General features: G+C 40.2%; 1 protein-coding gene across 1 annotated transcript in view; it reads right to left on the bottom strand.

The window, feature by feature from the left end:
- ecpas (Ecm29 proteasome adaptor and scaffold) overlaps window positions 1-21,158 on the bottom strand; it is a 38,198-nt gene extending 17,040 nt beyond the window's left edge. The window contains exons 1-31 of the mRNA XM_061735441.1: window positions 21,113-21,158; window positions 18,164-18,294; window positions 17,225-17,341; window positions 16,280-16,398; window positions 16,026-16,175; window positions 14,933-15,107; window positions 12,888-13,027; window positions 12,668-12,746; window positions 12,442-12,561; window positions 11,624-11,709; window positions 11,467-11,542; window positions 11,332-11,381; window positions 11,160-11,226; window positions 10,933-11,055; window positions 10,723-10,826; window positions 10,462-10,585; window positions 10,296-10,376; window positions 9,980-10,193; window positions 9,225-9,316; window positions 9,002-9,136; window positions 7,844-8,015; window positions 7,514-7,686; window positions 7,259-7,360; window positions 6,825-6,948; window positions 6,420-6,565; window positions 4,024-4,078; window positions 3,767-3,881; window positions 2,107-2,175; window positions 1,882-1,999; window positions 1,632-1,799; window positions 1,460-1,539 (exon numbers count right to left, since the gene is read on the bottom strand). Of these exons, the coding sequence (XP_061591425.1) occupies window positions 1,460-1,539; window positions 1,632-1,799; window positions 1,882-1,999; window positions 2,107-2,175; window positions 3,767-3,881; window positions 4,024-4,078; window positions 6,420-6,565; window positions 6,825-6,948; window positions 7,259-7,360; window positions 7,514-7,686; window positions 7,844-8,015; window positions 9,002-9,136; window positions 9,225-9,316; window positions 9,980-10,193; window positions 10,296-10,376; window positions 10,462-10,585; window positions 10,723-10,826; window positions 10,933-11,055; window positions 11,160-11,226; window positions 11,332-11,381; window positions 11,467-11,542; window positions 11,624-11,709; window positions 12,442-12,561; window positions 12,668-12,746; window positions 12,888-13,027; window positions 14,933-15,107; window positions 16,026-16,175; window positions 16,280-16,398; window positions 17,225-17,341; window positions 18,164-18,294; window positions 21,113-21,134 (3,527 nt within the window). The 5' untranslated portion in view covers window positions 21,135-21,158. The remainder of the gene's footprint in view (window positions 1-1,459; window positions 1,540-1,631; window positions 1,800-1,881; window positions 2,000-2,106; window positions 2,176-3,766; window positions 3,882-4,023; window positions 4,079-6,419; window positions 6,566-6,824; window positions 6,949-7,258; window positions 7,361-7,513; window positions 7,687-7,843; window positions 8,016-9,001; window positions 9,137-9,224; window positions 9,317-9,979; window positions 10,194-10,295; window positions 10,377-10,461; window positions 10,586-10,722; window positions 10,827-10,932; window positions 11,056-11,159; window positions 11,227-11,331; window positions 11,382-11,466; window positions 11,543-11,623; window positions 11,710-12,441; window positions 12,562-12,667; window positions 12,747-12,887; window positions 13,028-14,932; window positions 15,108-16,025; window positions 16,176-16,279; window positions 16,399-17,224; window positions 17,342-18,163; window positions 18,295-21,112) is intronic.
- Window positions 21,159-24,293: the final 3,135 nt, after the last annotated feature.

The following is a 24,293-nucleotide window of genomic DNA, read 5'->3' as shown; positions in this document are numbered from 1 at the left end:
TTAGAGACTTTCATCCTTTGATTCAATTTTTAGTTAAGAACTATAAATGTGTGAATGTTAAACATCATATATCGGTATTATATAATATCTTAGAAAGTGATGACGAACCAGAAGAACTGAGACAAAAAATAAGTTGGCAAGAAGAACTCGATCTTATTATATCTGAACCCGATTGGGAAGATATAAGTTTATCCTCACATAAAACAACTGCATCTCTGTTCTGGCGAGAATATGCATGGAAGATTCAGATGAGATATTTTCTATCACCTGTCCAACAAGCTAAATTCCAGCAATCAGTAACATCAAAATGTTGGCGGGATTGTGGTGAAAACCATGCTAATTACAGTCACATCTTCTGGTCCTGTCCTATTCTGAAAATGTATTGGTCAAGTATTGGTAAAGAAATCTGTTGTATTTTGAAGTTGGACTTAAATATCGATTATGAGTTTGCTTTGTTAGGAAAAATGCCAAAAGAGATAGTTAAAACTGAGGATAAGTACCTTATAAGAATTTTAAGAATAACAGCTCTTAAACTCATAACAAAAAACTGGCTTCAGAAATCAAGTCCAGTTTTAGAGAAATGGCGAGACTTAATGGAACAAGTAAAAGAAATGGAGCAGTTAACATGTAAAATCAGAGGAAATCTTGGGATGAGACACATGCTGTGGGCTAAGTGGGAGAGCTATATAAAAAATGGGGGTGAAATGCTAAGATAGCATAAGACATGAAGAGATCTAAATGCACCTAAAAGCTTACTACTCTTAATACTGAGGCGGTCAATGGATTATTTGACGGATATGGAGGAGTATAATAATAATAATAATATGGAGGAGTCAACAACTGAACGGGGAGCACTTAATAATTTATTTTTTTTCTTCTCTTTAACTTAATTTAATTTATTTATTTATTTTTATTATTATCTTTTTATCTTTGGAGGTACTGTTATGTGCTTGTTTGTTTACTTTACGGAATTTTGGCTAATACATAAAAGAGTGAAGTGTAAGGGATGTATAGGGGAGGGAGGTAACAGGGGGGTTAGAAGGTATTTAAAGGCATGTTAGGCCTCTCTTTGCTTTGTTTGTTGTTTAGATATGTCCTTTTTAATATTTTTTTTTTTTTTTTTTTTCTTCGTGTATATGTTGAGGTTGGTGTCTGTCTTATGTCTATATATGTATATTAGTTGTTGTTTTTTTGTTGTTATACTGAACGTCACTATGGTGTGGCACATAGAAAAATAAAGTACTAAAGGGAAAAAGAAAAAAAGAGACAAAAAGATAAAAAAGAAAAAGAAAAAAAAAGGTCAAACATTTTTGAAAAAACTCCAGGGAGCCACTAGGGCGGTGCTAAAGAGCCACGAGTTGCCGACCCCTGATTTAGCCAATTCAGACACTATTAACGAGGCTGCAGTCGGCTGCTCGTCATGGCTCCGGCTCCATGTCTGATTGTGTCTCTACCGTACCTGGACTCACGCACTCTCCAGGCGGTATTGGTCAAGTTGGAAATGACATCCTGCAGAATCTCCTTCAGATATTTGTCCACCTGGATGGCAGAGCAACAGATTAAGATGACGACCGTTACGTGGGCTCGTTTCTAAGCAGAACCACCCTTGACGTACACGTGGCACCACTCACCAGGGTCTTGTCGGTGACCAGGGCGTCCCAGATGCTGGTCATGGCCTGGCGGATGCTCATGTTGGGGTCGAACTGGTAGCGGTACAGACGGGGCACTAGCTGAGCCAGGTACGGCGCCAGCTGCTCGCCGGCCTTGGCGGCGATCATGTGGAAACCAAAAGCTGCTCCCTAAAGAGGAGGAAAGTGTTCAGGAGGGGGGAGAAGATGAGACATGTCGGGATAAAAAAGGACAACAAGAGGAAGACGATACCTTGCGTGAGTTCCACATGGCGTGGTGATTGGCCAGGTTCATGAATTTGTAGACCAGATCTGGTTGGTTCAGGTCGCTGGCCAATGAGCAGAGCTCCTTGTAGGTGGACAGGCTGTGACTGCCGGAGTCATCGATAGGGAGATCATCAATAACTGAATACCGTCAAGGACTTAGTCCTTGACTAAAATACCACAGAAAAGTGTCTAGTCTGGAGACGTGACGTACCCATCTGGAGTTTTTCCCAACCCCTCTCCCTGGAACACCTCCGTATCTTCTGAGACGGCATGTCTCACCCTGTTTGCAGAAGTAAAGCAACAAGACGCTCAAATGTGAAGCCAGTTCTCCTCCGTGTCTCACCATCACGTAAAGTAAGTAAGTACCGTAAATAAAATGTATTTATAAAGCACATTTAAAAAACGGACATACAGTAATCCCTCGCTATAACGCGGTTCACCTTTCACGGTCTCGTATGGGCTCAAATTAAAGCCATAATTATTTTGTATCTGTAAATAAACATTTTGTGCGTGTGCAAAAAATATTTGTACTTGTAGAAATATTTTGTGCATGTGAAAAAATATTTGTACTTTTGTAATATTTTGTGCATATGTAAAACATTTTTGTAGCTGTGGAATTAATTTGTCTGTGTGCAACATTGGATATAGAAAACTACAAACTTTTTTTACAAAGTTTATTTACGGATACAAAATATTTATGGCTTTAATTTGAGCCCATAGTCTCGCTGCTTCACAGATTTGTATTGTGTTCTGCATTCTGATTGGCTAAACAGTCTCCCTGCTTTTTCAATTCCTGTGTGTCAATAACGTTACGGTTTAATATGTACTGTACATGCAAGTAAAACAGCTTGCCAAAATTTAAGTTTTAAATAAAGTTCTCCAAATTTTCCCATAATGTCGACAAAACGTTCTGCACCAATTCTCCAGTTCAAATCAAATTGTTCAGGTCGCGGTGGGGCGGGGGTGATCTCCGCAAATTGAAGCCTTGTATAATAACTGTAAAAAAAAAAAAAAAAAAAAAAATTCACGGATTTAACCTATCACGGGTTCTTATAGGAAGGTAACGTGAGGGATTACTCTATTACTGACCAATGTGCTGTACATGATAATAATAATAATAATAATAATAATAATAATAATAATAATAATAATAATAATAATAATAATAATAATAATAATAATAATAATAATAATAATAATAATAATAAATAAATAATAATAGAAAAAGAAGAAAGAAAGAACATTCAGTGACAACAAATAAATCACAAATTTGACCTAAAAACACAGATACAAGTAATGACAGGATTAGGGGACTGGTGAATAGAGGTGAGTTTTTAATCTAGACCTAAAGGTGGAGATAGTGTGGGGGGATAACTGGCTCCACAGCAAAGGCTTTATCACCTTTCAGTTTCGCCGTGACTGCGGCACATGTGATTTTCTTTGACTAGAGGACCTCAGGGGTATAGTGGAGGACTGGAACTGAAAAAGTTCAGTGATATAAGCAGCAAGCATTTAGAGCCTTGAAAACCATAAGTACAACTTTAAACTTAACTCTAAAATTAATGGGGAGCCAATGCAGGGAAGCCAAGACAGGTGATATGTTCACGCTTCCTTGCATTTTGGACCAACTGCAGGCGTGTTAATAAAGACTGAGGAAGGCCGAGGTGAAGGGAACTAAAGTAATACAAGCCAGATGTTATGAATGCGTGGATTACTTTTTCTAAGTCATTTTAGATTAAAGTGAATCCAGTAGAACCCCCAGGTTTCTGGCGTGGGAACTAAAATGCGGGGTGATGGTGATGACTTCTGTTTCACCACTATTTAACTGGAGATAGATGTTTGACATCCAGACTTGGTACAGGTGAACTCACCTTTTCCCGGTCATGAGTGTTTCTACGAGGGTTGACACCAGTTCCTGCTGGTCGCCCTCCCCTCCCATCTCGTAGACGAGCCCGAGGCCTTTAGATGCCGCGTCTTGACTCAACTCTGGATGAAATTAACAGAAGAGTGGAGGAAGAATTGACGAGGACACAAAAACAAGTTGGTGTTAGTTCCTTTTCTGATTATGTAAAGGTGTAAGTGATAAATACAGATCAGAGAGCCAGATCGGACTGCTCTGTTATCTCACCGTCAGACTCTGAGAGAACGGAGATGAACGCCACCTGAATCTCCTTCAAGTGGGACTGAAGGAGCAAAAGGAGGAAAAGAATGATTGTAAGAAGAGAAACTGATTTGACATTCACACAATGAAGGATTTCTCTTTCAGGACATTTGTTTTGTGGCTCGCATTGAGAACATCCTGGCTAGAAGGCAAAGATCCTTCTACGCTGTACTGGTTTCATTCAAAAACCCAACCCCAATCCCAACTCTTTCATGCTTAAAGCCATGTGCTAACTTCAATTTCTCAGCAACTTCTTTCTCTGTTTATATACCGTATTTTCGCGACCATATGGCGCACTGTGTGGAAAGGCGCACCCTCAGTTTTGTGTGTCATTTTTGGTTTTAAAACACACATACGGCGCACCGACCCAAAAGGCGCCGTCTAAGGAGACGGAGCTCCAGACACGCGCACTGCAAAACACACACGCGCTAAAAATACAGCAGAAGCAAAACTTAGTTTGATATTTTATTTCACTTTTCACATCAATCAAACCCTTCAAAGGTTCATATTCTGTTTCTGCATTAAAGAATTTTAAAAAACCACCGGGTTGCTGCACATAAACCTGTCTCAGCCACTGATCATCTCCTCATCCATCCAGCCCTTTTCATTTCACTCTGGCTGGAAAAGTCTCTTTAGGGAACGCTTTTCTTTTAAAAACCCGACCGCGGCGGTCCCGGGTCCCGCTCCCCGTCTGCTCCCTCGCGCTGGACCGGGTCCGCTCCCCCTCTGCTCCCCCGCGCTGGACCCGGGTCCCGCGCTGGTCCCGCGGCGTGCCCGGGTCCCCCGCGCTCGACCCGCTCACACACGCGCTGTCGGGGATCCGGTACCGGGTTGTAGCCTATCTGACAGGAGCTCCGTTAATTCAGCTGCGCCAGTCCGAATTTCCAGACCTGTCTCGGCTTCTTGATCATCATCCCTTCATCCAGCCCCCTCTTTTCATTCACCCTTATAATGACTCCGGCTGGAAATGTCTTATGCAAAGTTTTTCTTTTAAAAATCACCACAGTTTCTGTCCATCAGCTGCGCCAGGCCAGCGCCACATAAACCAGTAAGTGTGTGTCGCGTCGCGAACACACACGCGCATGTCGGGATCCGGTACCGGGTTTGTAACCGACAGATTTGGCTGCAAATTTCGGAGGGTGAAGCTGATCTGACATGAGACAGACCCCAGAAATCCCTTCTCGTAAAGCGGCCAGGAACCAGGTGATCGGACCGCTTGGGGAACCAGGAAGTCGGCTGCAGCAGCGACCATCACCGCGCTGCTGCAGCCGCTGCTTTAACCGGGGAAAGTCACCGGTTCCGACCGGCCAGGACCGCAGGAGCCCACATGGACTTGTAGCAGGGGCTCCCGGGGAAAGAGCACTGGATCTGCAGCGGGGAACCGGCGATCGGACCCCGCAAACCCACGGCAGGTGCTTCCTCGGTTCCCGACATGCAAAACACACGCGCTGCAGAACACACACACACAAGTGTGCTTATTTAAATAGAGCGGAGCAAAACTTAGTTTGATTGTATTTTATTTCACTTTACACATCAAGCAAATCCTTAAAAGTTTTCATCATCTGTTTCGCATTAAACAGCTCAGTGGAGTCTCATTCACGTCGCAACTCACGGGGGCTTCACCCGCCCCCTTCTCCCTTTACCGTTCTCATGGTGGCCGGCCTTACATTACCGTAATTCAGGTAATAGACACGGCGCACCGTTTCAAAAGGCGCCCGGCACATTTAAAAAAAAAAAAAAAAAAAAAAATGTGCGCCTTATGGTCGCGAAAATACGGTAGTTATTTAAAAATATATTTATTCCCTATATTTTTTCATCAAGTACATTTCATTCTTATTATATTACTTGTACTTTGCACCATCGGTCAGAGGACTGTAATTTCATTTGTACTGTATGTTTATACAGGACTGTCTCAGAAAATTAGAATATTGTGATAAAGTTCTTTATTTTCTGTAATGCAATTAAAAAAAACAAAAATGTCATACATTCTGGATTCATTACAAATCAACTGAAATATTGCAAGCCTTTTATTATTTTAATATTGCTGATTATGGCTTACAGCTTAAGATTAAGATTCCCAGAATATTCTAATTTTTTGAGATAGGATATTTGAGTTTTCTTAAGCTGTAAGCCATGATCAGCAATATTAAAATAATAAAAGGCTTGCAATATTTCAGTTGATTTGTAATGAATCCAGAATGTATGACATTTTTGTTTTTGTAATTGCATTACAGAAAATCACAATATTCTAATTTTCTGAGACAGTCCTGTATAGCATACCTGACAATAAAACTTGAAAGTCTTGAAAAGTCTTGTAATGTTCTGTGCTATAATTCACACGTGAGTAACTTTTCTACACGTACTTTAATTTCCTTGTGGTGGCTGAGTTTCTTGACGAGGGACAGCAGCCAGATGCAGGACGCCTGCCGGACGTGCGGGTTCTGGCTGGGAATGTACCTGGACAGGATGGAGTTGAGCACCCAGGGAACCAGGTCGTTGTTTTTAATGTCTGAAAGGGAATTGAAGAAAAAACAATCACAATTAGATTTTTTTGTTTAATTATATTGATTTTCTTGAACATGCCCAGCAATGCTGAGCCTCTGAATACAATGCAAAATATAGTTTAACAAATGCAATCACTTGCAAACTGCATTTAAAATATACCTCAGAGCTAAATCACTTTTCCAAGACTTTGTGAAATAAAAGTCTCAACATTCACAGAAACGGTTTGATTTTCAAAGCCAAGTAAAGCGACCGAAGGTACTGACTGAGAGGCGGGCTGTACTCGTCCTCGGTGCAGGTCCACGGGTCTCTTGCAGCTCCAGAACTGGTTCCTATTGCAGCGCTAGTGATGGCCTCTCCGACCGTGAACTGCAGCTCCACCTGCTTGGCCTGAGAGGGGAAAGAAACAGTACATAAGAGCCACACCCGCTGTATTTAACAAGCCACGGTACAATCTCGTAGCAGCAAAAGAGAGACGAATGCAATCAGAAACAACCACCTCGGTGCAGTTAGCGAGGCTGATTGCTGTCTTTTTTTTTTTGTTTTTGATGTTTCTCAAAGTCTACATGGAAAGCTTGCAGGTACCAGTGACTGAACTAGCTACTATCTGTCGAAAGTGAGAAAACAGCTTGGCGCAGAATCTATTTGTTTACGTCTTGCACTGCTAATTTAAACGTCGCTATGTTTCCGTGGTTCCCACCTCCACTGAGTCCATGAGTCCCTGCACAAGCTTCTTCTGATGAGGGAAGTCTGCATCTCCCACCGGAAGATAACCCAGGGTCATGATGGACCGTTCCTTCATCTGGAGCGCATGGAAAACAGGATTATGGATTAATAATAAGGAAAATCGAATAATTTAAATGAAAAGAGCAAGACCATAACCTCAGCTATGAGCTTGCAGTAGCTGACTGATTTGTCTTTGAACCACCATTTCTTTGCTTAAACTTCTAGCTACCTTTGTGCTCTCCTTGCCCGAGGGGATGCGAGCCAGCAGGTTCTCGACGACGGAGAGTTTAGTGAAGCCGTCTCCGTCTGCAGGGATCAGCAGGGCGCCATTACGCCCGATTTCTCCCAGAGCGACACAGGCCGCTACGGCCAACATCGCACTGCTGCTGTCCAGGAAGGAACCTGCGTGGAGACGGTTCGACCAGTCACACAGACGGCATATAATTTAATTAAATCATCTCCCACTGAAATAAAATACAAAACTCTTAATTTAATAACAAATAATTTAGCATCGATTTATTGCACTATAGCAACTAAAATACTTAAAATACTTGCATACCAATCGTCTTGGTGGCGATGGCAACCAGCTCATCATCATCCTGGGAGCTGATACTCATTTTTTCCTCTTTATTCTTTGTCGAGTCAGAACAGGTGACGGCTTTCTTTCTGCTCATGCTCCGTCCCACCATGTAGCCGAGAGCCAGGATGGCCCCGTGCTGGGTCTCCGGACTCTGTGATCCCACAAAACCAACAAGTATAAATTAACTGGAACCAAATGGATTACAAATGCATTGTAAATTGAATTGAAAACTGCAAACTGCAAAATAAGTTGTTAAAAAAATAAAAATAAACATGAGCAGTGTCAATTATGTTATTATATGTCACTAACCAAATTTTTCTGTCTGTCCTTGATACTAACCTGCTTTTTGGGGCGTCCATGTAGCTGCTGAATACTTTCAATTTCCCTCTGGATAAATAAAGTATCTATCTATCTATCTATCTATCTATCTATCTATCCATCCATCCATCTATGCACACCTGTAAACAGTCTTGTTTCCTATCGACAAAGATTCTTCTGCAGTTTATTTCCTGACCTGCATCACAAAGAAACGCTCCTATTTTCCTCTGAAAATCTCAAACGCACCCAAGGGGCTGCACCGTCCTCTCCTACGAGACGCGACTTGGCGTCACGGGACTCACTGGCAGAGCCAAGCTAAGTGGCCAACTTAGCGACTTTGATGCTATATTTAGTGATTTTTCAGACCTCAAGTAATAAATTCCACCAAGATAAATCAATCAATAAATAATAATAATAAAAATTGCAAAGAAATATATAATTTAGTTCCGTAATATCAAAAGTTATAAAGACATCACTATGACAGCAAAGTCAAGCAGAAGTTCAATTAGGGTGGATTATGAATATATTACTCTAATTAAAGTAATTATTAGAATAATTACTCAATGGCACTGGACTGGCCTATAGTCAGGATAAAGGATTAGGGTTGGAATTGTGACGTTACAATCATTATTTTCATGTGTGGGGAAAAAAGAAATCGCAATCTAAATTCTGATAAAAATTAAAATTGTATTCTCATTATTTTCAGAATCATACAGTCCTACTTTTAGTGCAAAGTGCCTTTAGATAATTTTTTTTTTTTTAGCTCATTGGTTGTAAGCATACAAATAAACATTCATATCAGATGTAAACGCAGCGTACGTGGTTGTCTCTGGTGATCTTGATCAGGTTCTGCACGGCCATCTGCAGCTCGTTGCCCGTCATGGTGGAAATCACAATTGCGTAAAGCTGAGCGGCGAGCTCCCTCATGTCCTCCTTGTTTGTGTTCATTAGACTCTGTAGGTGGAATAAAGAGAAACCATTACATTTAACTGGACTGGATGCAAAATTTCCAAATGAATGAATGAATGCAGGAATGACTCACTTTAATCCAGTCAATTTTATTAGCAAATCTGGGAGCCAGTTTTTCCGGACACACAGACACCATCTCCAGTAAACAGTACATGACCGGGATTCCTGTTGGCAAATTATAATGCTTACTAATTTCAAACTATATACTGTATTTTCTGGACTATAAGCTGCACCTGTATATAAGCCGCACCCGCTCTATTTTTAAAAAAACAATAAAAAAGGATATACAAGCCGCACCTGTATATAAGCCGCACCCACTTTTATTTAAAAAAAAAAAGATATGCAAGCCGCAGATATTTATGTTGTTAGATTAGATATTTACTACATGTACAGAAGGATTTTGAACTGTAAATGATGTACATGTTTGTACAGAGAAGAAGTAGCGTATTCTTCTTTGCATTTATTTTGTCTTAGTTTTTATTCTAATTCCGGTTAGCACTCCCCCTAGCGGTGGAAGAAAAATCCACAGAATAGCCGCACCTTTGTATAAGCCGCACGGTTCAAAACCTATGAAAAAAGTAGCGGCTTATAGTCCAGAAAATACGGTAAATATTATTGGTGCAAACATTGACCTTTGGTCCAAGCAGAACTGATTTAGTAGTATACTGTATGTAATGTACAGGTAGACTTAGCTCACATAAACAGCCACAGTATACTGCATATGCAGTACCGGTATATAAATAAAAAACAGAAATACCACAAATCCCTTGTGTTAAATAAACTTATATTATAGAAACAGATCTAGTAGAGCATCTGAACTCCTCGTACCTCCCACAGCAGAAAGCAGCTGCTGCAGCAGGTCGATGTAGATGTGAACAGGATTTGTCTCGGAGCCCTTTGACCCCGAGGGCGGAGGATCAGACAGCAGCGTGTGAACGTAGCGGCCGATGGCGGGAGCGTCATCCTGCATGTCTGACAGGCGTGTGGACATCGGCGTGGCTCCAGCACTGTGGACTAAACACCTCCTCAGGTACAGGATGATCTGGGAAAACGTCACGAGGACAACAGGTTATATAAACCTCTTCTCTGAGACACACGGGTTTGTCAAGATTAAAGGATCCATCAGCAATATTTATTTTCTTACCTCCCCAAAAGCAGATGGGTTGAAAGGAATAGTGGAGGTTCCAACAACGTATTTCGCTGGAGTCTTGATCCTCTGAGCAGCCTAAACATGACAAAATGACAAAACAGTTCAAATTAATCTGTACTTTCTGTAAAAGAAAAGTGTACATTGGATATATTGCACTTACTTTCTCCTGGACATAAGCCACCATGTCAGGGAAAGAAGGCATCGGCTTCGGTCCTTCCTTCTCCGAGCTCTTTGTAGTCAAAGCTCTCAGCACCTTCTGGGCCTCTCCAGATACTTCTTCCCTTCTACAAACACAGGTAAAGAAATATTAATGATAATACCCTGCAGACGCAGTTTACTTTCATCACCAGTCATGACTTTTGCTTAATATTTTCACAGCTCTTCTTTTTCTTTATGAACCAAAATGCACAAGATGACTCACGTGTCTCCGGCAGCCAGGAGCAGCAGGTATCGTGACGGCACGTGATCCGGAGCGAACACCGTGCTGGCAAACTTCATCGCCACCTGGCGAACTTGCACCTCCGGCTGTTGTAAAACAATAATCATGTTAGATTTCTCTCATGTCCAATAACTAAACTTGGTGTGTGTCTTCCAGTAAAACAAATATACATTGCATCCTGTGTTTATTCACCTTTGTAATGTAGGCGGCCACCAGCGCCTCCATCAGGTTCAGCAGCGCCCCCTGCAGGTTAGCATACGCTCCTACCATCATGGACAAAGCCTCCTGAATGGCAAGACGGACATCCGGCTCCTCCTGAAGTGTTAAAATAATAAAAATAATGATAAACAATGAGAAACTCTGGTTGCACATACCCTCATGTTCATTTTTTAACATATTGTGTGATTCTGTTCACCTACCTTGCACATGGACTCAAAGAACTGCTGCACAAGTGCAAGATCCTTAGTGAAGAGCTGGGGCATGCGGCTAAAACACAAAACATGACACACCATATGGGTTTTTTATTCTTAAAAAAAAAAATCTGACAAGTAACTGGGAGAAAAAATAAAAAATATCAATATTTAAATGTACCTTGACAGTTTCCCAACAGCAGAGTAGGCAACACACAGCAACTTAGGATCCTGCAGAAGTAAAAGTTTCTGTCAACACAAATCAAACTTGACTACATGCAACACATGTGTTTAGCAGTAATTCTGAGTTAAATACCTCCTTGTATTCATTGATGAGCTTGGTAAGGCCGTTCAGTAGCATTAGCCCTAAGGGCTTATTAGTGTCAGGACATCTGTGAAACAAGGTCAATTTTAAGCATTTTTCTTAAAAGGCAAACATAGTCATGGAAAAGAAAATGGTTCACTCGTCTTACACCATGCAGATGTGATGCACAAACTGTAGAGTGAGAGACAGCAGTTTGTTGTTGGTGTTGGCTCCAAACAGACCATCATACACAACCTGCAGAAGAAAGGAAACTAGTGAGACTTTATCTTCTATCAAACCTGAATCATGCACCCGAACACTAGGGATGGGCGGTATGGACTAGAAAAATTCATCACGATAATTTCTGGCATTTATCCCGATAACGATAAAAAAATACCAATTCAACTCCACCTTTTTAACTATAAATCTATCACCACATTCAGTCTTTGGAGCCCCCTAAACAAGTTTTCTTAGCTTATAAAATCAAAGTAGAAAAAAAATACAACTTGATAAATAAAGAAACTAAATAAAATAAATAAAAGTTCACTGAAAATAAAATCCTATCAGTGATGACGTCTTCTAATATAAATAAAATGTGCAAATTAACCTGTGGTTGGAACATGCCACAAATTAGATACTATTGCAATTTTTTTTCGTAATAGTCAAACGTTATATCAAAATGTAACAACCATTTCCTTGTTTTTGCAGACTCTGCATATAATAGATGATGTTTGCTCCTCGTCACTCTTTTTAAATCCAAACAAGTTCCAGAGCTGGAGCCTTGTTTAACAACGAGCTCCTCGCTCTCAGATCCGCCTTCCGCCATGTTTGTTACACAAAAACGTCATCAACGGGAATTTAGCGTTTTTACCGCGAGATGACAAATTCTTACCGTGGGGAATTTTTTTGACGGTATATCGTGAACGGTAAAATATCGCCCATTCCTACGGAACACACACAGATGTGGCGAAGCATCAAACCCCTCACCTGGATGTTAGCGGGGAAGCACTCTGCGGCCAGGCGTGAGCGGAGAAGGTGGGGCAGGATCTTCATTTTCACTCTCGTGCTGACTGGCTCGTGTTTCAGCTCTTGTTTGACACCCCCGCCCTGCGACACAAACACAACAGGACATCAGGCGTCATTTGAGCAAAGTTCCATCAAATTCTGCGTTAATAATGAGTCGGTGGATTTAAGGAAGGAAGTGATCAAAAACCTTCGTTTTCAGGGGAACGTCTCCCAGATACACCTTGAACATCTTGTTGATAATTAGAGGATTGTTCCAGTCAATTATGCTGAAATACAAAAAAAAACGCAATTTATTTTTTGCAATTCTTGCCAAACAAATTATAGTATAAATTACACAGCTATAAAAAACAGGTTAGTGATGACTCTCTAGCTGCAGATATAAATCACTTATACAAGGTCCTCCCAACCTCTGCTTGCTCTTCAGCTCCAGGTCGGCAGCCGTTGCCACGCCGTGCCGGGTGTCGCTGGAAGCCACGACCAGGTGAACCACCGTCTCCACCTCTGGGACCTGCTTCGCCTCGATGAACTTCACGATGCCCAGTTTGCACTGTTGAAATCCCAGAATGCAAACGACGAGGATTACACAGTCGTTAAAGACAAAACTTTAAGATTGCATTAACACTTTTCCTAGCACGGTCTGTTTTGGAAATCCCTCTTCAAAAAGAGAACGTCACATTTAAAATCCTTTCTGCAACATCTTACAATTTAACTTGCTGATTCTTTTCATCAGACAAAAATATTTAGGTTTTAGGTTTTTAAATACCTGACATGTTTCGGAGATTACTATTCTTGTCCGACGAAAAGAATCAGCAAGTTATATTTTTAAAGCCATGGACAAAATGAACTTTATCAAATCATCTTACAATTTAATCTACCAAGATTTCCCTTTTGTTGAGCTTTCTGAAGAGGAATGTTTCGACAGACTTTCCTACTTGGCCATTTTGGCTCACTTGTGCCACTGAAGCATTTATATATATATATATATATATATATATATATATATATATATATATATATATATATATATATATATATATATATATATATATATATGAATAAAAAATAAAATACTGCTTAGATCTATTACCAAGTCCTCCAATAAATAAAATATTTTCACATTAAACAAAATATAAAACGTGTTTAAAACCTGTGTCCTCAACGACTGAGTATAAAAACACCAGTGTCATTAGATCTGAATTACTGGCAAAAGCCTGTTTAGATGCCAAAGGTAGCTGCGTTGACACAGTGCTGGTTTCCTTCCACTCAACAGCGATATTCACATTCACGGGTGGCGTTTCAAATCCGTTATGAGGTTTGACGTTTTGCCAGAAACATGTCCGGTTGCTGGTGAACAACGTCGGCACACTTCTCTCGTCTGATCTACTCGTCTTTGTCCGCTGTTGCTTTTCACCGGGAAACCAAAGTGTTCCCAAAAAGGAGACCTTAAAGATGAGGGAGGGGCTTCAACCTCAGACTTCTTGTTTGCATCAACCATGACGGCTGCTAGCGGATAAAAAAACAACTCAGGTGTGAGTCCGGTGCCGACTACCAACTTCCAGTCTGCCAGTTAGAATAGCCGTGTGGGAACTCGGATTTGAAGTTTGCTCTACACACAACACAAGCCTGTTAAGCCTAACCACTGTTAAACATTGTGCCGTATTCGGATCGGTACACATCTGTACCGTACCGTATTCACTGCCATGTTCATGGGGAAAAGGTGCTAAAGTGCAGGTGAATGTCCAAGGTGATATCTCGGGAAGTCCTTGACAGATTTGGATGTTTGACACGTCTATGCAGTCCCTCCAGCATTATCCAAGCAGAACGGTGGTTTCCTGTGACGTTGACTCAGTATCCCTTCACATGAAGGTTATATTTGTAGTTTAGGAATGAATTTGGTTCGTCTCAGAGATGGAATATGATTTATGATGCCCAAACACCGAAGTTATTACTGGCTGAGTGAGTTTTTGTGGCAGAGGGGTGACCCCTTACTCCATTGCCATCTTTAGACTGTTAACAGGGTGGTATTTGTAGATTACAACACCTGGTCACTCGTTTCGTTCCAGTTATATGGGACACGCTGCAATCTGGTCATGTTTTACAGGTTAAATTGATCTGTGTTTTCAGTGGAAGGTGTTATTACTGGCTTAGAGCTGGCCTTTTTCCTTTTCCTTTTGTCTGCTGCATGTGTTTATGGCATTAAAGCTTTGTGTGATTACTGACTGCTTGAATGATCTCTGTTTCATTTGTTTCTGTTTCCAGAGGGACCTGTTAGCTAAAGCTTAAACAGCTTATAATTGGTCGGCCAATTCCAGGACTAAGCTGGGTGCATTTAAAAAAATAAATAAAAACTAGGAGAGGATCAGTTCTTATTATAAGAGGAACAATCATGCATGTTACTTGTCCAAACATACAGTGTAGCTACTAATCAACCTGCAGCTTGAGTTTACAGTACCTGCTCCAGCTGCTCAGAGTTCCACTGGGCTTCTCCGATCACCCTCTTTGCAGCGTAGACGCTCATCCCCGGGGGGGGCTGAGGGAGACCCTGCCCACTCGAGGCCACCGACCCATCAGAGCCTCCCTGAGAGGACGAGGGCGCTGGCCGGGAGGGAGATTCATTCAGCACAAACCTACAGCAATCAGAGAGAGAGAAGGAGAGCAGGTCAACCCGTGACTCCAACATGTTTTCTAACATCCACGCTGGGCGATATGGACCAAAAGTCATATCTCAATATTTTCTAGCTGAATGGCGATACTCGATATATATCGATATTTTTTTCTGTGACATAATTGGGGTTTCCCCCAAAGCATTATAGCATAGCATCTCTGTTAGCTTCATTTTTTCTGAGGCAAACCCTTAAAAAAACAGTCAGTTTTAATACAAAGCCTCGTGCCAAATGTCACACAGGTTCCTTTATTAACAGAGGTCTGCAATTCAATTCAATTCAATTTTATTTATATAGCGTCTAATACAACAGATGTTGTCTCTAGACGCTTTCCAGAGATCCAGAACATGAACATGAACATGAACATAAACATAAACATAAACAATATCACAATATCAAAATGTATAAAACAAATGAAATAAAAATAAACTGCCTGCATATATAGAATAAAAATGCTTCTTGAATAAAATAAAACAAATATCCCTTTCCTGCATAACAATTCAATTAAAATACACTGTGCAATTAATACAATGTAGACAGTAACAGGCAGACTTTTCCACTGAGGTTGACAATTGTGCAAATAACAAAACATTTGTACAAATCTCAAATAAAACATTCAAGTCTATTTGTCACAAAATAAGCTATATCAAAATCATTAAAAAAATGAAGAAAAAAAAAAAAAAATATATATATATATATATATATATATATATATATATATATATGTAAACGATATTGTCTCGTACCATATCGCGTTTGAAAATATATCGATATATATTAAAATCTCGATATATCGCCCAGCCCTAATCCACATAGTTACTGGTTTCACAGGAGGCGCAGCGCTGTGAACCTCTCAGGTCACATAATACAGCAGGAACTCACCCATAAGGCATGAGTAAAACATCCAACATGAACTCCAGCAGCAGGTGCACCGTCTTTGGCCGCTCGGTTAGGTTGAAGGTGGACACGTTCTTGGACGCGTCTGCTGGATACTTCATGTGGTACAGGGTTGGGATCAAAAGGTGCATCAGGCTAAGAGCGGAAATAAAGAAAATGACATATAAAAGGTCAACATTCTTCTCAGCCAGTGGTAATATACACACATGCATGTTGCTCGTGCAGGTGAATCCTCTCACCTGTCCTGCTGGGGCTGGGGCTTTCCCTCCATGGCGGTGAGGAGGGTCGGCGCCAACTCACACTGTTTTCCCACTTCTAAACGGGGGTAGCCCATTTTTATGTAGATGATGGTGAAATTCTGTGGGTAAATTAAACCATCACAACTCTGGCCGCGTGTTACTAAAACATCTTTATACGGGTTCTGTATCAGACATATATAATCTTATATGATTTAAAAACTAAGGAACCAAAACAATGATCCAGCTAGATCAGGAGTCGGCAACCCAAAATGTTGAAAGAGCCATATTGGACCAAAAACACAAAAAACTAATATGTCTGGAGCCGCAAAAAACGAAAAGTCTTGTATAGAATGAAGGCAACACCTGCTGCATGTATCTATATTAGTTATAACTGGGGGAAGATTTTTTTTTGTCATTATGCACTTCGAGAAAAAAGTTGAAATGTCGAGAAAAAAGTCGAAATGACGAGAAAAAAGTCAAAATGTCAAGAAAAAAGTTGCAATGTCGAGAAAAAAGTCGCAATGTCGAGAAAAAAGTCAACATTTTGGGAAAAAAGTCAAAATATCGAAATCAAAAAGGAAAGGAAAAAGGAAGAAAAACAGATAAATAAAAGGAAAAAAAGAAAAAAAGAAAAAGGAAAAAAGAAGAAAAAAAAGGAAAAAAGAGAAAAAAAAGGGAAAAAAGAAGAAAAGAAAAAGGAAAAAAGAAAAAAAAAGAAGAAAAAAAGGGAAAAAAAAGGTCAAACATTTTTGAAAAAGCTCCAGGAGCCACTAGGGCGGCGCTAAAGAGCCGCATGCGGCTCCAGGGCCGCGGGTTGCCGACCCCTGAGCTAGACAGTTATATAGTTGCATAAAAACCTAATATTGACTGCTTTAATGTGACTTTAAGTTATATTAAAGTCAACATGCTGCCTGAGAAGGCTTATATGTGAATATGAACTCTTACTGTAACAAAGGAGGCAGCAGCCGGGTCTTGGTACTGCACCAGCAACGTTTCTACCGGCAGCTGAATCTTTGGTCGGCTTTTTATCCTCTTGTTCAGGTGGACCAACAACTCCATCACCTAGCAGACGAGTAGCAGAAGGAAACATAAATAAATAAATAAATAAATAAATAAATAAATAAATAAATAAATAAATAAATAAATAAAGACTCTCTGGCAGAATAGACCAATCAAGGGTCCTTGAAAGAATCTCAGAGGCAAGGCAAGTTTATTTGTATAGCACAATTCAAGACAAGGTCATTCAAAGTGCTTTACATCAACATTAAAAGCAGCAAGACACAATTAAACAGTAAATAACAAATAAAATGAAATAAAATGATAAGAAAAGGAGGTAAAATAATTAAACGACAAGTTGTTAAAAAGTAAGGGCAGTAGAGTACAGCAGGTAAGTATTTAATTTAAGAGTATGCTTCAGTAAACAGTAATGTTTGCTCAGTAAACAGTAATGTTTACTGAAGCGTACTCCAAATCAAATGGATACTAGTATACATCAATACAATACATGACATTGGATTTAAGGTGGTATCTGAGGGGAGGTGTTTCCTTTTATTTTGTTTTTGAAGATGTTTCATTTTCTATTGCAAAAGACTTTGTCAGTACAAACTGACAAAGCCAACTCATGTCTCCTGAGGAGCATGACACCCGAGTTGTGATGCGTTTAATTCATCTGCAGAATTTCCCCATAGATAAAACATCTTCAAAACCAAAACAAAACTGAGTTTGGTTGCCTCGTTTCAAGCCTTTGAGCGTTTCCATGACCCGGTGCGTTTGAGAGTCTGCCAGGCATATTTGAGGGGCAGGTCATTGGAGCATGACACAGCAGCTTCCATCTATAAACCCTGTTAAGAAGAAAAAGAGATAAGCAACACCCGGCCTTCTTACTTTCTTCCTCACACCCTCCTGCACACTGGAGAGCTTGAGTAGTACTGGGGGCAGGAACTTGGAGATGATATCCTGTAGCTGCTCATCTGTCTCCGCGTGGCCCAGCCGGAGGAACACACGTTCCAGTTGATCTGTGCAAAATACAATCACAATGTGTCACAACCCCCCCAAAAAAAGGAACTTCCTGCGTCAGCTCAGGACTCTACTCTGCCATCATCCAGTCTGTTCTCTGCACCTCCATCACAGTCTGGTTTGGATCAGCCACCAAACTAGACAGACACAGACTGCAAGGGACAATTAGGTCTGCAGAGAGGATAATCGGGACTAACCTCCCATCTATCCAGGACCTGTACCGGTCCAGGACCAGGAAACGGGGAGGTAGCATCTCTGCAGACCCCTCACACCAGGACACAGTCTGTTTGAACTCCTCCCCTCTGGACGGCGCTACAGAGCTCTGTACGCCAAAACCTCCAGACTCAGAGAGTTTCTTCCCCCAAGCTGTTGCTCTGATGAATCTCATCACTCATAGAAGGGATGGGCGGTATGGACAAAAAAACTTCACGATAATTTCTGGCATTTATCCCGATAACGATAAGAAAAATACCAATACAAAGACGTCATCAACGGGAATTTATCCTTCTTTATTTCTTTCTTTCTTTCTTTCATTCAGGCTCTTTCTTTCTTTCTTTCAGGCTCATTTCTTCCTTTCTGGCTAATTAATTAATTAATTAATTAATTAAACTTCTTTACTTCCTTCCTTCCTTCCTTCCTTCCTTCCTTCCTTCCTTCCTTCCTTCCTTCCTTCCTTCCTTCCTTCCTTCCTTCCTTCCTTCCTTCCTTCCTTCCTTCCTTCCTTCCTTCCTTCCTCCTGCTCTCTCCTTCCTCTTTTCTCCCTCCCTTCCTTCCTTCCTTCCTTCCTTCCTTCCTTCCTTCCTTCCTTCCTTCCTTCCTTCCTTCCTTCCTTCCTTCCTTCCTTCCTTCCTTCCTTCCTTCCATCGATATGGCAATATATCGCGATACTTTTCCAGCTGATTCAATATCGATATTCAAAATTTGAATACAGATTTTTTTTTTTAAATATATTTTTTACCCCCCATTATATCACCCAGTGCTCCTACCTAAGTGACAGTCCTGGGCATTGTCACTCTCTACCAACCCTGGGAGGGCCCTGCACTGAGCTCCGGTTTTATTTCACTTTATAATTTATTTTTTATATAACACAATTGCCTGTCCTCAAAAAATGAAAAATAATGGACAGAGGTTTATTTATTTATGGATTTATATCTATACTGACTGATCACTGTGCCTGTCCTTGGTTTTAGTACCCATCTTTCTTGTGTTTATTATCATTTGCCACATAATTAAAGCAACCTCCTACTAAATTTAATGTTAATTTCATAGGATGTAAATAATATGAAAAAACATATACAAATATGTTGTAACTTTAGCTTGTATAGTTATAATAAAACATTGTTTTGACTCAGTTTGTCCCATGAATTGTCACTATAATCTGATGAACGTGCAACTCGGATTTTAAGATCCATCACTATCATCTGATGTACATATATACAACTTGGATTTTAAGATGTGTAATGCATTTTTAAATTTTTCGGTGAACTATGTAGAATATAATAATTGGGATATCGCATAATCGGGATATCGCAATGTGTATCGTATCGTGGCTCAAGTATCGTGATGCGTATCGTATCGTGAGGTCCTTCCCAATACCCACACCTAATCGTGAACGGTAAAATATTGCCCATTCCTATCTCAGAGTAATCAATCACCGTGCAATAATAATAATAATAATAAACCTCAATCACATGCTGTAATAATGCACCTTTCAATAACCATGACTACCTCATACTGTTGCACCTTTCACTTTAAAAAAAATTGTATATATGTAAATAAGAGCAGTCATTTGTCTATTTACATTACAGTGAGCAAAAATAACTGTCAAATTCCCTGTCTTGTCCAATAAACCTGATTCTGATTCTGAAAAAGTCAACATATCTCCCTTTATAAATAAATATGACAACGCCTCATTGGGAGTGTGCAGCCACATGCAAAGCCAGTCTGCAAGGAGGTGAGACTTGCGCCATCTTTCAGTGGATCTGTGCAAAATACAATCCCAATGTGTCACAACCCAAAAAAAGAATAAAAACATGAAAGCTATAAACACAAAGTCAACATAACTCCATTTAGATATATATGAGTCACAACTGCCTCATTGGGAGTGTGCAGCAGCCACATGCAAAACCAGCAAGGGAGAATATATTTCACGTTTTCAGACCAAATGGCAACTTTAACCAGCCTGGTAGGCATGATGGCTGGGTTTGGGAGATGGGGTTGGTCCTGTCAGCTGCAGCTCTGGTGTGATGACCCAGCCCTGCCTTGCACCCATGAGCAACACACACAGCAGCTAAAGGCTGATTTATGGTTCCGCGTTAAATCGACGCAGTGCCTACGGCGTAAGGTCCGCGGCGACCGCGTACCCTGTGCCGTAGGCTCTGCGTCGATTTAACGCAGAACCATAAATCAGGCTTAACCACTGACAAGACTTACATGCCATTCCAGCTTCTACCGCCCGCTTTTCACTGACTATTGACAGCCCATGTGGCGTATCCGAAACGTGCCCTAATATATCCAGGCTGAAAATGTGCAAGTGGAAAGTTTGACGCGTTAGAATGTATTAATAGCTGCGTGATAGTTTCGTTTTGACCATGACTGGGCAGACGGCCTCCTGGCGCTAGCACTGCGGCTAGCGCTGTAGCTGAGGGTCTGCCCGGCTTTCTGCATCAAGTTTTTACCTCAAATCTGCCTTATCGATACTTCAGAGGCAGATTAATAGGTAGGCACGGGGGAATAGCGCACATAAAGCCCCTAATACCACTAATGGCGCGTCATTTTAGGAGATAATAAGGGTTAATAACGCAGAAAGAAACTTACTGAGTTCATCCTGGGCAGCCATGCTTGCAGAGAGCCGTCAGCGACCCCTGGCGGTCAGAGAGTGTAACTGCAGCCTGCGGGCTGACGGCTCGCTGATGTCATACACGCGTTTTGCACTCACACTGCCTGATTTAAAAACATTTATTTAACTGTAAAAATAAGGAACTAGTACAGTGGGAAAAAATATATAATCTGTTCGTGGCATAATGCCTTTTTTTTTGTTTTTGTCCCAGCTTCAAAAGGAACAACTGAGTAGTTCAATGATTGTTTTAAAATGCGGTCACTGCTGTTTTTTCTTTTATACTTTTATTTCATTATTTATATTTTTGTAACATTTCATTAGAATTATTTATATATATATATATATATATATATATATATATATATATATATATATATATATACATATATATATATATATATATATATATATATATATATACATATATATATAAAATTTAAGAAACATATATGTGAAAATATCCATTCTGGTTTTTGTTGGGGAGAAAGAAATATCAGGTATTTTTATTTTATTTATTTAGTTTTTTAATTTGGTTTATTCATTTTGTTTTTCTGGTGTACATTGTGTAACTCCCAATTAAGTGAGTGTAATATTGTATATTGATGATATTCTGTTTCTGGTGTCTCATAATTAATCCTGTAAGGGATGGGTCAAAGAATAAAAACTCATTAATTCATACAGTATATATATATATATATATATATATATATATATATACATACTCGGTTTTTGTACCATTTCATTAGAATTATTTATACATATAAGGAAATATGACCCTCGGCCCAGCCTTTAGTTTGGAGAACCAAGAATCAATGCAGATGTTAAATACAACACAGGTGGATGCCTTGTTATTAATCACAGCATAGGAGCACGGCAGGAGACTGTACTATACACATCAGACTTCCAGTACAAGTTAGAGTACTGCCCTCTACAGAAATACTCAGATGACTCTGCAGTTAAAGGGTGCATCAGTGGTGGCCTTATCTTATCTTATGGAGATGATGGTGAGGAGCAGGAATATGTCAAACTGAATCAAATCGAATATATATATCATATACATGCAGAACAGGCGCTGTGCGTAGTGCCTCATTTTCCAACGGCGGCCACATTTAAAGAGATCTTATCTGACTGTGCAATGATGGACGGGACTCGACATCTGACCATTTTTGTGGTTCGGTTTGACTCAGATTTGTTTATGGATTTCAGTTTTAAGTTTTCTATTCAATATTTATTTATTGTATCAGGTTGAAGTGGGTCGGTTAAAAGAGTTGGTATCCACAGCTAACTTTGACCGACAATAGGGCGGCTGTCTTCCCGTCAGCTTCCACAGCAACATTGTGGCATGCCCTATGAGGAAAAATTGTATTTCTTTATTTTTAATTGTTTTTTTGGAGTATTTTATAGTCTATGGAGAAGAGGCCCTCGTACCAGAAAAGCTCGTAACCAATGCTTCACGTGCTGTATTTAACATCAGCATCGATTCTGAATTTATCAATATGCCTCTGTCCTTCACAGGATAAGTAAAATGGATCACTGCAAAAACTCAAAATCTTAACAAGAATATTTGTCGTATTTCTAGTTAAAATGTCTCATTTTAGCAAAAAAAATCTCATTACACTTAAAACAAGACTCATCACTGGAAAAAACAACAATTTTCACCTGTTTCAAGTAGATTTTCCCTTGAAATAAGTAGAAAAATCTGCTAGTGGAACAAGATTTTTTAAGTTTTAATTGTAATTTTAATTAAGTTTTAATGTATTTTTGTGTATTTATATAACTTCGTTTTTCTTCATCTTAGCTCCCTCCCCTTACCCCCCTAGGCTGCACTTGTAAATAAGAAATTTGTTCTTAAATTGCTTGCCTGGTTAAATAAAGGTTAAAAAAAAAAAAGAAAAAAAAAGAAGATAAATCTTGTCCCACTTGCAGATTTTCCTACTTATTTCAAGTGAAGATCTACTTGAAACAGGTGAACATTTTCAAATAAGTTATTTTTCTGGTGATGACTCTAAATGTTGAAATAGCAGTAAAACCACATTCATTGATGAAATGACATAAGGGATGGAAAGGGGGGATGGCAGTTTTACAGGGGGGATGATTTTGACCGTTTTTATTTCGGGGGGGATGCCATCCCCCCCTCATCCCCCCTCAACTCCAGTACTGCATATATATATATATATATATATATATATATATATATATATATATATATATATATATATATATATATATATATATATATATATACCGGTATATATATATATATATATATATATGTATATGTATATCGATGGATTTGAACACCGTCATGGATCGTCAACCAGGCCAACTGAGGTCAGTCAGTTCGCATTTAAAAATAAGGCAAGCAAAACAATACGATTTTGCATATATTTGTGGTTTAATATAATATAACTGATCTGATACATATAAAAGGTACATAAAAATTCTCCCCTTCCCAGAGTCTTCATCTCTGACTTTTCTCAGCTTAATTGAGCAAGGTAGCTCTCTGCAAAGCTCTCCGTCCAGACAGCGTCCCTGTGCTTGTGAAGACGTGGGAAAGCTGGTGGTTGGTAGGACTCAGCGGTAGGTGCAGTGGTGCTCCTGGTGCTGCTGCAGGTCCAGCTTGTGCTGGAAGCTGTAGCGGCAGCGGGGGCAGCGGTACGGCCTGTCGTCGCGGTGTTTTCTGCTGTGGGTGATGAGGTTGGAGCTCTGGCTGAAGGCCTTCCCGCATATCTGGCACACGTGAGGCTTCTCTCCTGCAACGCAGACAGACAATAACGTTAATGTTTTTCAGTTTCTTAACCCTTGTACTGTCTTCGGGTCAAAATGACCTAATTCTCCTTCCTTCTTTCCTCCTGCTCTCTCCTTCCTTCCTTCCTTCCTTCCTTCCTTCCTTCCTTCCTTCCTTCCTTCCTTCCTTCCTTCCTTCCTTCCTTCCTTCCTTCCTTCCTTCCTTCCTTCCTTCCTTCCTTCCTTCCTTCCTTCCTTCCTTCCTTCCTTCCTTCCTTCCTTCCTTCCTTCCTTCCTTCCTTCCTTCTTTCCTCCTGCTCTCTCCTTCCTTCTCCCTTCCTTTTCCCCCTTCCTTCCTTCTTTCCTCCTGCTCTCTCCTTCCTTCTTCCCTTCCTTCCTTCCTTCCTTCCTTCCTTCCTTCCTTCCTTCCTT

Source organism: Cololabis saira, chromosome 1 (genome assembly GCF_033807715.1).
Source record: "Cololabis saira isolate AMF1-May2022 chromosome 1, fColSai1.1, whole genome shotgun sequence".
NCBI lineage: Eukaryota > Metazoa > Chordata > Actinopteri > Beloniformes > Belonidae > Cololabis > Cololabis saira.
Note: the sequence above shows the minus strand (reverse complement) of the source record. Positions and strands in the feature narration are given on the sequence as shown.